Source organism: Macaca fascicularis, chromosome 4, assembly GCF_037993035.2.
Source record: "Macaca fascicularis isolate 582-1 chromosome 4, T2T-MFA8v1.1".
NCBI classification, from domain to species: Eukaryota; Metazoa; Chordata; class Mammalia; order Primates; family Cercopithecidae; genus Macaca; species Macaca fascicularis.
Genome location: NC_088378.1, coordinates 169,338,459 through 169,352,996, shown reverse-complemented (window position 1 = coordinate 169,352,996; position 14,538 = coordinate 169,338,459). Strand labels below are relative to the sequence as shown.

At 51.3% G+C, this 14,538-nt stretch overlaps 1 protein-coding gene across 1 annotated transcript in view; it reads right to left on the bottom strand.

The window, feature by feature from the left end:
* Window positions 1-1,362: 1,362 nt before the first annotated feature.
* The window catches only part of PXDC1 (PX domain containing 1), a 29,773-nt gene continuing 16,597 nt past the window's right edge, over window positions 1,363-14,538 (bottom strand). Inside the window, exons 4-5 of the mRNA XM_005554149.4 lie at window positions 6,313-6,424; window positions 1,363-2,492 (exon numbers count right to left, since the gene is read on the bottom strand). Of these exons, the coding sequence (XP_005554206.1) occupies window positions 2,375-2,492; window positions 6,313-6,424 (230 nt within the window). The 3' untranslated portion in view covers window positions 1,363-2,374. The remainder of the gene's footprint in view (window positions 2,493-6,312; window positions 6,425-14,538) is intronic.

Below are 14,538 nucleotides of genomic sequence, written 5' to 3'. Positions count from 1 at the left end.
CTAGGCAATGTTTACATTGTGCATTTTTCACTTTAGGCAGGCCTCACACATGAAAATGAGCATTTATTACAAAACAGACAAAGAAGGGATGATTCCTCAGCCCATGAACAGTGTATGCTGAAAGCGCTTTTCAGATGGGAAACAGGTGGCAACGGGAATTTGTTTGAATCGCCCACTACTTCACAGGAGCCTCAGGTAGTAAGTGGAGGTTATGACAGCAGCCTTCACACAATTGTCAGTGACTAAGGGCAGTGTCCAAGCCACTGCAGCCAAGGGTGTCTTAGTTGCCAGAGCAGCACAAAGAGCCTGAGAGTGAATTAGGAGAGAAGCCGGTCCCCAGAGGAATGTGTGGGCAAGAATGAAAATTCACACATGAACCTCAAATGCTCTGGTATCGATTTTCTGAAATGACAGTTTAGAGGCTGAAAATTCACAATTCTTTCGCTTGGTCAAGTTCCTAATCTATTTTTGTTTATTTTTACGTATTTATGTATTTTTTGCCAACACCTCAAAATTGGGATATTTCACAAAGAAGAGTCAGATTTCTAGCTTTTACTGAAAAACTAGGAGATCTGGCCATACTGGGCCCATACTTGCAGGCAAAACCACCAGCTAAACTGAGCAGTGATAGCTGACCTCATTGCGCACAGACTGGGAACGGTAAAACTTCTTCAGTGAAGGCTGAACAGGGGATGGGGTTGGGGAGCCAAATTGGAGTCTTGACAGAGGAACACAGCCTGAGCAAGGAGGTGGCCAAAGAAGCTGCATCAGTGACCAAATGGCTGGAGAGAAGCAGCTCTGTGAAACGGATGAGACGAGCCCGTGAATCAATCCTTGAAAGTCAGATGGCATTGACTGAACACGCTGATCAATTCTAACCTTAGCTACCAAACAGGAAGCCTCATCCTTGCACAGAACCAAATTTGACGCATCAAGAAAAACAAGGCAAATGGTCAACCCCAGAGTGAGCCACCTACTAGCCTATTTGAAATGGAGATGGTTTAAACAACACAGCTGGAAGGCAGAGGGGAATGCAAAACCAAAGGAAAGTCCGTGAGCTTTGCAGCTGGGCCATCAAAGGGATTTCCTGTGGCTGCCAAAAAGAAAAATGGAGGAAAAGAAACAAACCCTAGGTCAACCCCCTTCTCCTTCCAAAATAAAACAAGCTGTGTGTCCATTTTTCAATCTGGGCAGATCGTTTCCCTGGGGTAAGAACACAGCACACTTTCTCACTCACGGAATGTGACAGGAAGAGGGGGAGGGGCCGGGCCCGAGGAGTCAGTATTTGGTTTCCACCCTGTCCCAAGGCAGGGGACAGAAAGAACCATGCCGTTATACACAAACATCTTGGACAGACCAAAGTAGAGTCATAGATTTTATTTAATTAAAATAGATTAAAAACAGACTGTGTAAAAGAATTAGAATTCTCAATAATTTACTATTATTTACATTAGCAAATGTCGGTCGTTAGTAGACACTGAGCAGAGAAGCCTGAAGAACGGGGATCCTCTCCTGTGGGCAGGGGAGCCCCAGCTTCCCTCTTGAGTCCCGTCCTTTCAAGTTCATTATGGCAACTCCGTCAACAAGCACTCCGGGGTGGTGTGGCTGCAGCACCGGGACCTGCGCTGAAGGCCCAGAGACCTAGCAGGTGGGGAAGAAATTTCTTTCCTCTGGGAAGAACCACCAGTGCTCAGTCCAAGCTCACATGGGCATCTGGTCAGCAATGCCTTCCCCGCCCTGCGGCTAATACCCCCCACTGTGCTGGGCCTTCTGCAAACACTCCTGGGGTTGACCCAAAGCCAGTTTCCAGATAGAAGATAAAAAGCAAAAAAAAAAAAAAAAAAAAAGCCACACATCCCAGTTCTCAGAGAAATCCTGGATTACTAAACATCCCCTGCCTGTGGCATCTGGAACGGGCGACTTGCCAAAATCTCCCTCTAGACGATTTTGTGTGTTTGCCGTGGGAGGGAACGGTAGGGAGTCAGGGTGGCCGGGGGGGCGCTGGGCCACTTGACCAGGAGGGATGCACCTCCCAGGAAGCAGTAACAGTGAGAGCGAGCCCTGCAGGAACTGTCCCCGCCCCAGCAGTGTGCAGCCCTGTGGGCACCAAGCGGGGAGTGAGGACCCTCAGAACACAGGCCCTGTGGCCTCCGGCCATGACCTCAGCTTGCTGGAGATTCTGTGGTCAGCCTGGCCCACTAGGAGCCCCTGCTGCCCCACCTGCAGGACAGCCAGGCCTCCTGGCATCCGTGGGGCCTGGGACATCTGGGAGGTCCAGGGTTGGGGCAGCAGCTGTGACCATGGGGGCCAGCACAGTGGACAGCATCAGAGCTGGCAGTGAACAGCTGAGGTGGGGGAGGCCTGATAGAGAGGTTCAGTCCAAAATGTCTGTCTCGAAGGGCACCAGGTGGTAATACGACAGGTTGGTGACGTAGGCTGCTGGGTCATCCCCGTCCTCCAGCTCTGAGGGAAACTCACTGCCATTCTCAAATCTGAAATTAGAGAAAACAGAAGTGAGGGCTGGTTCATTGTTGGGATCAACACCAAATACCCGCCAGGCCTGTGAGCATGGCTTTCAATGCCCATAAGTAAGTGTGCAAAAAATCACAGCTACAAATTAACTGGTGAGCTGGCTCCTACTCTGAGACTGCCAGAGCTTCGGGTTTCCACTGCCTTGGAGACTGCTGTCTGTATTTGCTTAGACAACCCTTAGCGAGGCCTTCATCCATTCCTTCATTCACGGAGTGCTGATTTGCACCTCTTGTTCTGTGCCCAGCACCGCGGCAGGCTACAGGATCAGCAGTGAACAAGGCAGGCGGGGTCCGTCCTCAGGGAAGAGGTGCCTGCCTGGTGCTGGGCCCTGGGGACAGCTCAGAAAGGAGTGGTCACGGGCTCACAGCCTGACCACAGCCAAGTTGGCACATGGTGGCACAGGAGGCTGCGGAGGGAACAGGAGGCTGGAGAAGAGCCAGCGAGGCGTGTGGAGGTCGCAGGGAGGGATACGTTCTAGAGGGGAAGCCTGCATGCGGGTACGTGTTTCATTCGGGCTCTGGCAGATGAGAAGCATCCGAATGGGGGGGACTTACATGGGGTGTGGAGAACCAAGGGAAGAATACAAACCCCAAACATAAGGGGACGAAAAGCCCGCAATACTGACTCCCCACACACTGGAACTGTTTCTACTCCCTCCGCAGCCAGCCCAGGCATGACCTCCTACATTACAAAAAGAGACTCCAAGTCTTAAAAAACGCATAACAAAGAGAAAAGCACAAGAAGGACATTCTCCCCAGGAAGGGGGACAGAGCCGTGCTGCTTGTGGGATCTCCCTCAACCTATGAATCAGCCCAAACCCAGCAGGCTGCGTGGGAGTGTGGACAGAGGCAAGGGGCCGCCTTGCCCTCCTGGGAGTCACCTCAGGGCTGCCTCCTGTGCCGCCCCTAGTGCCTGAAGGTGGCCCTGGCCAGTGACAACTGTGGGAACTCAGCCATATCTGCAAAGCTTTGCCATGGCCAAGATTACCGCACAGTCCAGGCCCCTGGCCGGACACACAACAAGGCAGGGTGAGCACATGTTCCCCCAAACCTAGTACGTTGTGCGTATCCCGCTGACCTCAAGGGACAGGGCTGTGAAGACAGCTTTAAGGTGTGTGGATAAGAAGGCTGAGGTTGCAGAGGAGGCCTCCCCTCTGACTCCACGGCCAGGCCTGGGGTGTGTTGTCAGCCCCTGCCTCGGCTTCCCTGTGCTCACGGTCCTGGCAACATGAGGCTGGAACAGAGGCCGTGGCACAAAGAGCCCTAGCTGTGGGTGGGAAAGCTACGGGGGCTCACGGAGACAGAGCAGCTCTCTAACTTCATCCCAGGGAATGAAATCTCTTCCCCAGACCAGGGCTGGATGGAAACCCAACGGGGAGCCTTGGGTGTGCTGAAAGGCTCAAGCCAGGCGAGGGGCAGAGCCACAGCCCACCTCAAACAGTGTCCCACAACCTGCCCATCCTCCCCGCCCAGATCACAGGATGACCCTGAGGACATGAGGAAGGAGGGGCACTGGGATGCTCAGGGAAAAGAGAGTCACGGGGCTGAAGCTCCCTGAGGTCCCCACACAACCGCCCAGTGCCTCGGCCCTAGATGACTTCCCAGAAGCTGGGCAATCCCTTCACCAGCTGAGACTGTCACCGGCAGAGTCCCAGAAGCCCCCACTGGCCCCATCTCTATCAGATACAACCATTTTCTGAGTGAAGGGGGGTCTCTGGGCCCCGGCACTGGTGCCCACTTGCCCCTGGGGCCAGACTGGGGGCAGCCTGCCAAGACTCTGCTGAGGGGGCCCTGCCATGGGCCCAGCAGCACTGAGCTCACAGACTCGGGCCAGATGGTCAGCCTCGGGTGCCAGGGAGGACAGCCGCGCAGGGAGGTGAAGGCTCCAGTTCACAAACGGCATCTCTCTGCGCCCTTGGTTGCTGTCAACTCCCCACCCGACAGCGGAGGCCGTATAGTAACAGATCGTCCCTGCAGACACTGGAGCTGGACCATTGTCAACTCCACTGCACTGCCCGAGATTGAGCAGCCAGAGAGAGGCCCGGCAAGCACGAGTCAGACCTCCCTCCAAATGCTCCCGAGCCCCAGGCGTTTCTTTGTTAGGCTTTCCTGGGATCGTGGAGATTTTCTCGGCCCTCTCTCCCTGTGAACCAGGAGTCCCGGAGCAGGTGGCCGCCTATTCAAGACCTGTCATTCCTGTCCACACACAGCCCGGAGCTGCCGCTAGAGCCACACCCCTGGCCCGGCTTTCTTCTCTCGTGTTTCTCCTCAGCTCCAGCCCGCTCACAGTTGAACCTGCCTCCTCAATCTGGCCTCATTCCAGGGTGCCGAGGGCCTCTTGCAGATAGAAAGGGGTCCCCTTAGAAGCACTGGAGACTCAGAGCCTGCACAACTGGTGATGAGAAAGGGTCTCCATCTGTCTTCTCCCCCAAGACAGTGCCTGGCCAGTAACTACCCCTGCCAAGCTAACAGGCCTCTTTCTTTAATCCGTGATTACACCCCAGCCTTGTACCTCCACGGTGCCAGCCTGTTGGCATGGGGGACCCACAGGGAATGAGTGAATGAGCTATGTACAGTGGGGTCAGGGCAAGGGACACAAAGGGGCAAAGCAGGTCAGGAAAGCTGTGGCCTTGGCCCCACCGGGACAGCCTCTGCCACCAGCAGTTCATGACCCTGGGAAGGATTCTCGCACCGTCTACCTGAGAGACACACTGGTCAAGGTGGGAGTCTGTTAGCAGGAGCCAGTCCCACAAGCCTGACAGGGACCCCCTCACCCCCGCCATGCTCAGTCATGGAGCAGGGATTCAGCAGAGGAGGCCCAGGCCACCGGCTGGAGCCCAGGTTCATGCTAGGGTCACAGCCCTGCAGCCCACAGGCCCGGATGTGGGTCTCGGCACATGTGGCCCACCTAGTTCTAGTTTCAATCTGCTGCTGTGGAGGGCTAGCAAATGGGTGGGGCAAGACCCGGGCCATCCCCAGGCTATCTCATTCCTGGGCCCACAGGGAGACTCTGCAGCCAGAGCTGCCTCTGTGGGGCTCTCAAGCGGGATGTTTTACACTCATCATCTGTGGTCTTCAACACAGCCCATGCTGAGACAGCAGAATGGCCCCGCGAAGGTAAGAGAAGTCAGGAAAGTTTAAATAACTTTCTGAGCTCAGTAGCAGCCTGGATTTGGCTATGTCAGGAAACAGAGGCCAGGCTGTCTGGGGACCTGGTGTCCCTGTAATTCACCATGAAGATGCCTGGCGAAGAGCCAAGGCTAAGGTGCTGCGCCTCACAGTGCCCCCAGTGTCGGGCTCTCTGGAGCATGTGTTACAGTCAAACCAGAGACAGAAAGAGCGGAGAAGACAGTGGTGGCTTTGGCTGTCCAGCCTCAGTAATCCAACACATCCTACACCTTCAGCACAGGGCCAGGCGGCCAAGAGGCAAACATGTCCCCATCCCAGGGAATCAGGACCACTGAGTGTGAGGCATGTGGCCCTCCTGGCCCTGGAGACAGCATCACACCCTTTAGGGCCCCACACAAACCAGGCCCCTAGCCCTGCAATGTCTCCTAAATGCCCCTCAGAGCCAGCAACTCCGTCCTCCACAGATTCACTAATCAAGATCTCACCAGACTCTAGGAAAGGCAAACTTTTAAAATCAGTGTCCAAATGCAGGCAGGAACTGCTGGGTGGCTCTGGGTACCCACTTCCTTCCAATAAGAACAGTGAGCCGCCATCCCACAAGGCAAACAGCTCAGGACAGTCTATGAAACAATATTCCAATCAGCGTACTTACAAATGCTCTGTTGGGTCCATGCCCAGGTGCTGGTCTCTTCCATTTGGTATACTGTGGTCAATAACTATTGTTTCGGTATTTGCTAAACAAAATCCATTGGACCTCATGATTTCTGAAAATCAAAGCAACAAGGTGAGTTCTCAGGAGGGTTCGGTGCTTGAGGTTTTGGAGCTTGGGGCTTACCCCCATCCCCCTACTTTCTCCTCCACCTGTTGCCCGTGCCTCGCTTCCACACTGTAAGAGAATGCTGTGCACCCAAGACCCATTCAGAGCTCTGCCCCACAAAGTCAGGGAAGAGGTCAACCCCTCAGAAGCCAGGCCTGCTGTGGGTCTCTCCCCTTACAAAGATGCTCTGGCTGCCTGAGCTCTCTCTCCACATGCCCTTCGCTGTGGGCTTAAAGCTAGAGTACAAAGAAGGAGTACTGGGCTCGAATCTGTGAGTCTGCACTTGAGAGCAGATCCATGGCACAGTGACGCGTGGCTCTGCCCAGGGTACCTCGCCTTGCTGAGCTCTCACTGTGGCTGAGACAGGAGTAACAATATTGACGGCCTGGGTGGTTGTTCTGATTGCGTGAAATAGGTCTGCGTTTTATTTTATTTTTATTTCAATAGTTTTGGGGGCACAGGTGGGTCTTGGTTACATGGGTAAGTTCTTTAGTGGTGATTTCTGAGATTTGGTGGCTCCATCTTTTATCCCTCACCCCACGTCCCCAAACTCCATGATATCATTCCCATGCCTTGGCATCCTCATAGCTTAGCTCCCACTTCTAAGTGAGAATATACAGTATTGGTTGCCCATTCCTGAGTTACTTCTCAGTGTGCATTTTAAATCAAAGGGTGACTTTCACTGTTTTGCTGCATATAAATGTAATGATTTATGTAAATGATTTTTTTTTCCAAATAAGCACAGATTTGGGTAATTTAGAAAAGCCAACAAAGAAAAACGACTTTCTACGTCCACACTGGCTGCATGGCGTGAGCTAGAGAGGGTGGGAGTCTGCGCTCGTCCTCGGCTGGAGGGGCTGGAACGGAGGATGAGGAGCCAGGACAATGAGCTCCATGGCCTTGGGACTCAGTTTCCTCCAATGGAAAATTTCAAAGTTGTATTAATCTCTGAGGATCCTTCTCACTCTGAAATCCCAGGAACTCCTGGATCGCATCATGCCATCTGGTCCACCCAGGCATAAAAAGCACGAGTGGTGGACTGTCTGCTGTAGCATTCGTTCGTATTTTCTGAGGGACCGCGTTTCCGTCCCCTCGCTCGGCAGATGAGACCTGGTAGCCATGGCCAGTTCTTGGCACCAAAGTCCTCCAGCTGCCCGTGAGGCTGCTCATCTCCGAACCTCAGTTCTAAGACCTGGACCACAGTCATCTGTTCTTTTGCATCAGAACCTCTATGCACCCCATCATGAAAGCCCTACCTAAAATATACTCCAAATTCCTGGTGCCTTCCCAAATCCAAGGGATTATCTTATTCCCATTCGGGGCACAGCTCCCAACAGCCCTCCCCTCCCCCGGCACGCCACACCCAACAGGAACATCGCTCACTGCCCGATCGGACGCCTTAGTTGCTTGGGGGACTGTTTTCCTTTATTTTTTCTTACACGTTACCACAATTTAGACTGGTTTATTCCTGCGTATGGATTTGCTTTTTTTGTGTGACTGAAATAAGTCACTTGCTGTTTAATCTTTCTAGGTATTTGGTTCTCAGTTCTTTGAACTGTTTTCCAAATGAAGAGAATTAGGGAAATTACACAAAAATGAGGAAAGAAAAACATATTTCCTCCTCACCCCCCATAGGATCAAGATGTCGATTCATCAGTCAGATTCATCAAGTCATTGCTAAAATTCTGCCTGCCTCTCTGGAGAAGGGGCCACTGGTGTTTCATGGGGACATCAGTCCTCAGCTCTTCCCTGCCCTCCTCCCTGTACCACTGCTAGGGCTGCAGGTCCTGAGAAGGAGCTCTACGAAGCAAAGAGGAATCAGTGCCCAAACTCTGGGATCAGCCACACTTCCAGGTGCCAAAGGGGCGAACGAGGATGCTTACCAAAGCCTCACTGAACAGGCGGACTGTGGAAACTGCTACATCCTAACAAGATAAACTAAGAGTCCCTCGCCTCTCTATCTAAAATGGGTGGCAGCACAGAACCACTCCCTTTATTGTTTTTATTAACTCTGACCCAAATCTGTCTTTCATGGGAAGCACATAAAACCTCAGAGCAACCTCCATACAGCCAGCTGACAGCCCCTCCCCTTTCTCCCACCCCTTTTGCAAAGGGAATTTGGTTGGGTGGTGGCCTACGAGTTAAAACAAATGTCACTGCTGCAAATCACTTCTGAATAAAATTCTGAAGAGGTATTTTACATGCCTAATCTTTCCTAAATGTGAAGTTTGGAGCTCTATAAAATGGGAGTCTTTACCAGTCTCCCAAAAAATAAATTTGTAAGAAATCATTCCTTAATTGCCTGTGACAAGGAGCCTCGTGCACATACACGTGGTTTAATTATTTGCAAGGCTGGCTGGGCCCTGGAGAACACCAAGGTATGTCTGGTGCCTCCTGCATGGACCTTGCTGTCTCAGGCCCGGCCCCGAGAGGGACTTCGCTTAGACTCTCATATTTCACTAAAGATGGTCCCTGAGAAGCTCCGGTTCCCTCCTGGATCCCGCCTCTGCTCTCAGCCCCAGAACCTCAGAAAACCTTGGGGTAAGCCAGGCTACACAGCTGGCAGGTGTGCAGCAACCTTTGCAACATTTATTTACAACTCGGGTTCAGAAAGGGATGGTTTATTGAAAAGCAAATTGTCTTAAAACCTAGGGAATGTACCCAGTTTTCATATGCCTGCGCTAGTTGAAAACGGAGCACAGATTCTATAACAGTTTACATTTTTATTTATTTGGTCACTTTAACAAAACAGTCCTAAGAAAAGCTGTACAAATTAGAACAGGTCCACAGTTTAAAAAAAGAAGGAAACGTGTTTAGCTCTAGCAAGCCTCTAATTGTAGGGACCACTGGTTCAAGGAGATCATCTTGCTAAGCCTGTAGTCTGTGCCCCGTTTCAACCACGGACAGCAGATGTTTAAATGGGAGTTGACCTCCTGGGTCAGTTTTCACGAGAGGATGGTGTAGACCATGACTTTGTTCCTTCAAGCAAAAGGCTTCATTGAGATTCATTCCTACGGGACCAGGGAGCCTGACGTGTAACAAAGTCCACTGGTAATTTGCCATGTGCCTTCGACCAGAGCACTAGCAAGGATGGTGTGTCTGCAGTGTGGACAGAGCACTAGCAAGTTTGGCGTGTCTGCAGTGTGCACAGAGCACTAGCAAGTATGGCGTGTCTGCAGTGTGGACAGAGCACTAGCAAGTATGGCGTGTCTGCAGTGTGGAATGCTGGCTCCTCCGGAGGCATAAGCAGGTAGGAAAGCACACAGACGGTGCAGCTGGGGAAGGCTCTGCTGCTTACGCCTGCAGAGCAGGTGACTTCTTGCTCAGTTTCCTCATCTGTACGATGGAAATAAAGGTATCCACTCCAAAGGCCATTATGCAGACTGACTGAGATGATGTATGTCAAGAATCTAGCAAATGCTGAGGGCTCGGTGAAGAGTCCTGAGTAGTCTATCATGATCATTCAGTCCCCTTTTATGAACTGGCTAACGGGGCTACCCCATACAGTAAAAATAAGGTTGACGTTATACAGAAGCCAGATTAATGAGAAACAGTGTTCTATTTCCAGGCCCCCTAAACCTAAATAATCAGATTTTGTGGCTGAAATTGATGAGTCCAAGTAGCCGTATCAAGGCTGAGGCCCGCATTTCCTCACAGCTATTATGATCATCGTGAGTAATGTCCTCACATCCATTATGATGTAAATAAAAAAGAACGGAAGAAAATGTTGTAATTCCAGAAAAATTGTAGCATCTGAGCCGCTCTTCACACATACAATGTGAATGTCTTAGGAGTCAGCTTAGTATCTACAGCAAGAATCTTTGACCGATGTAGCCATTTTAACCACATACATGAGTGATTCCATGAAATAGTTCACTTTCAAGCTATTTTTTTACACTCGTATTTTTCCAAATGAAAACAGCCCTGCCCTTCCATGGAAATTGACATTGGCACAACACCGTTAACTAAAGGAAAGACCTCCTTCACTCGAATTTCAACAGTTTTTCCACCAATGCTCCTCTTTTCCGTGCGGGCCCCAATCCAGGATCTCTTGTTGCAATGTGTTGCTCTGTCTTGGTCTTCTACGACCTCTGACGGTTCCTCCATCTTTCCTTGTCTCTCATGACCATAACACTTTAAGAGAGGACTGAGCTATTTTAGCAAATGTCCCTCGATTTGGGTTTGTTGGCAGTTTCAGAGTGATTCGATCGAGGTGATGCATTTTTGGCAGGAATCCCACTCAGTGACGCTGCATGAGACCTGGAGTGGCATATGGGCGTGGGGGTGATGCCGACAGGTCCTGCTGCTGGTGAGGCTGCTGTGGAGTGCCTGGTGAGGAGGCTTCTGCCAGCTGTTTCCACAGTGAAGTTACCACCTTTCCCTTTGTAGTTAATAATTGAGGGAGGATGCCTCGAGGCTATGCAAATCCTGTTTCTCCTCAAAGTTTCACTCATGAATCTTTGCATCTGTCAGTCAATGGATCTTCTTTGCACCAATGACCAGTGTGTCTATTTGCCTGATGGCAATTTTTCTGTTTTTTAGATGCAGCTATGTTTTCATAGCCCCACAAATGTGTCGCGACCCCTCACTTCAATAACTCTATTCCTTTTCTCAGCAGACACGCAGTCTCAGCCATGAAAGCATTCACACTATAGCCTTCCTCCCTTTCACCTCCTCTCTCCCACTGTATTTCCAATGCACTCCAGCAACGGAACAAAACCCAAAGCAGTGTCCCTTTATTAACTGGCTAACTGGGCTACCCCTACACAGTAACACTAAGGTTGAGATTGGCCAGAAGCCAGATTAATGAAAAATAAAATTGTGATGCATTTCCAGGCCTCTTAAACCTGAATGGTCAGATTTTTGTGGCTGAGATTGACGAGCCCAAGTTGCCAGATCGAAGCTGAGGTTTGCATTTCCTTTTACATTGCACAGCTGCAGCCACGGGGCAGAACGCTCTAGATTCCTGCTTTCTTACATTTGATAAGCCTTGGGACAAAGCATGATTAAGGCTGCACTGGTTGGAAGGATTGCCAAGGGCTGCAGTCCATGCTGACTGTCCTCACCGTGGCCCCAGGATGTGCAAACGGTCGCCGCGACTGCTAGCACCAGGCGCCATCTAGTGGAACTCCTAACAACTAAACTGTCCTAGAAAAGGCACTTGGCGCCTGCAGGTCCCCATCGCCAGCCTAAATCGAGAGCAGAGACGGTCACAGGGCCTGTCCCCCATGGCACCGCCTCCCTACACGTATGTCAGTGGCATAAGAAATGGAGGAGGAAGGTGGATGCGGGCTCTCGGCTGGGAATGAATGAAATTCACCAGGACAGCAGTGGACAGGCGGGTTTGCACGAAGGACCCTGCAGGGCCACAGTTCATGCAACAGCTGGCCAGTCCACCCGCAGGAGGCTGAGGCTCTGGAGTGGAGGCGACAAAATCAAAAGGCTAGCATGGGCTAGGCTCTGAATGCCCAGAATGACCAAGGACTTGGGCTTGATTGTGAGAGTGAGCTTTTAAGACAGTTAATGAGCCAGATGCAGTGACTCATGTTTGTAATCCCAGCACTCTGGGAGGCTGAGGCGGGCAGATCACAAGGTCGGGAGATCAAGACCATCCTGGCGAACACGGTGAAACCCCGTCTCTACTAAAAATACAAAAAAAATTAGCCGGGCGTGGTGGCGGGCGCCTGTAGTCCCAGCTACTCAGGAGGTTGAGGCAGGAGAATAGTGTGAACCCGGGAGGCGGAGCTTGCAGTGAACTGAGATCGCGTCACTGCACTCCAGCCTGGGCGACAGAACAAGACACTGTCTCAAAAAAAAAAAAAAAAGAAAGAAAAAACAAAAAGACAGTTAATGAGCCTTAGAGGTCAGAGCTTTGGGATGACTGGCTCAGTCCTCGGGTTCATGTCCTGGAGAAAGGTGGAGGCATGAGAGAAAGCCATGTGGACGGTCTCAGGTGATGCCAGGGCTCTCTGGACCTCGTGCCTCAGCCTGGGGACCCACAGATCCAGAAACATGCCAAATATGGGACGAAGACTGAGAACATGATGTGCCTATGTGTGAGCCATTTTCTCAAAGGGATGTTGGGGCTATTTATTGTCAATAGTAATTTCATTAAAAAGCATTCCTGAAGGGAGGTATCTGCCATGGTGTGGGTGGGCGTGTCACCTCACCACTGGCAGGTTAAGCAGCTCTAGATTAAGAAGCTCCCTTAGACACAGTGAGGGGCTGGCTAGACTGGGAACAGAGATCGGAGGGTCTGGGGGGTTCAGAGAGGGAACATCAGACTCGGTGACCGGCAGAGCAAAGGAAGAGGAGGAAACACCCAGGGCACTTGAGGCCTCAGGTCTGCAAGGTGCAAGAGGCCGAGCTGCCTGCCGCCTCCTGCAGCAGCACCTCCGGGCCCCAGACTTTGCACTGAGACTGTCAGCCACAGGCTGGTGCAGACTCCACGGTTAGGCAGCCCCAGATGTTCGAACGTATTCTGTGCTGAGCCAAAGTCATCCACAGTTACTTCTACCCACAGGCCCAGTGCCAGCCCCCACGTGACCCCTTCCTGTGGCTGCCCGCCAACACCTGAGGGTGGCATCCCCTGCCTCCTAGCTGCCCTTCCACATTTCCTTCCATTCTTTTGACCCCTGTCCAGCAGACACTCTTCTCTGGATACAATAATTCGTCTTGCCGCATCCCAGGGATAGTCTTGACTTGCATAAGGAGGCCAGGACCCCTGCCTTCCTAGACCTGGACACTGCACCCCCATCACACACGGAAGGCCACAAACAGCAGTGGCTGAAACCTGTCCTCAGCCCTTGCAAAAAGGCAAACAAAACATACTTTCAACTGCAACATGAGACTCTACGTTTCTCCCTGTTATATTTTGTCTCACTATGCTCGTCCCTTAGGGTACACGTGGGCCGTGTGTTCATCCACATCACTAATAGAAACAGGAGGCCAGGGCGGGCTGCAGCACGTGCCAGGCACTGTGCCTCAGGAGCTTCTGCATCAGAGGTGGCTCCAGGGAGCTCTAATCTGTCCCTCTCACTTGGGGGCCAGCACCTCCCACAAGGCAAGGCACTAGGAGGACTCTGTCGCTCCTCGATCTCTGGGTTGCCCAAACAGAGCAAAACAAACCAAAACAGAGACATTGGTGCTAGGACTCTCCCCACTCAGACTAAAGAACCAGGTTTCCCCATGCTCCATAATACAAAATGCAAAACCCAGAGCAATAGACAATTAGGACTCCAGAGCCCTCTGTGAGCCCTCTGAGATGAGGCTCCACAGACACCCAGCCAGGATAAAGGACTCAGCCATCCTCAGTCTCCCATAAAGGTTCTGGAGACCCACTGCCAGCTAAAACCGGGCTCCTGTACTCACTGCTCTTGTCTAAGGGCACATAGGAAGCTATTTTAGGGAGATATCAAAAACAGTATACCACCGAAAGCGATCTACAAATTCAACGCAATCCCCATCAAAATGCAAATGACATTCTTCACAGGAATAGAAAAAAATCAATCCTAGCCAGGCATGGTGGCTAACACCTAATAATCCCAGCACTTTGGGAGGCCAAGACAGATGAATAACTTGAGCTCAGGAGTTTGAAACCAGCTTGGAAAACATGGCAAAACCTCATCTCTACAAAAAATACAAAAATTAGCCTGGCATGGTGGGGCACCCCTATAGTCCCAGCTACTTGGGAGGCTGAGGCAGGAGGATCACTTGAGCTGTAACTGCACCACTGCACTCCAGCCTGGGCAACGGGGAGAACCTGTCTCAAAACAAAACAAAACCAACAAACAAAACAACAACAACAAAAATGAGCAAAACAATCCTAAAATGCATATGGAACCACAAAAGATCCCAAATAGCCAAAGCAATCTTTTTTTTTTTTTTTTTAAGACAGAGTCTCACTCTGTCACCCAGGCTGGAGTGCAGTGGCGCAATCTTGGCTCACTGCAAGCTCTGCCTTCTGAGTTTATGCCATTCTACTGCCTCAGCCTCCTGAGTAGCTGGGACTACAGGCGCCCACCAGCACACCCAACTAATTTTTTGTATTTTTAGTAGAGA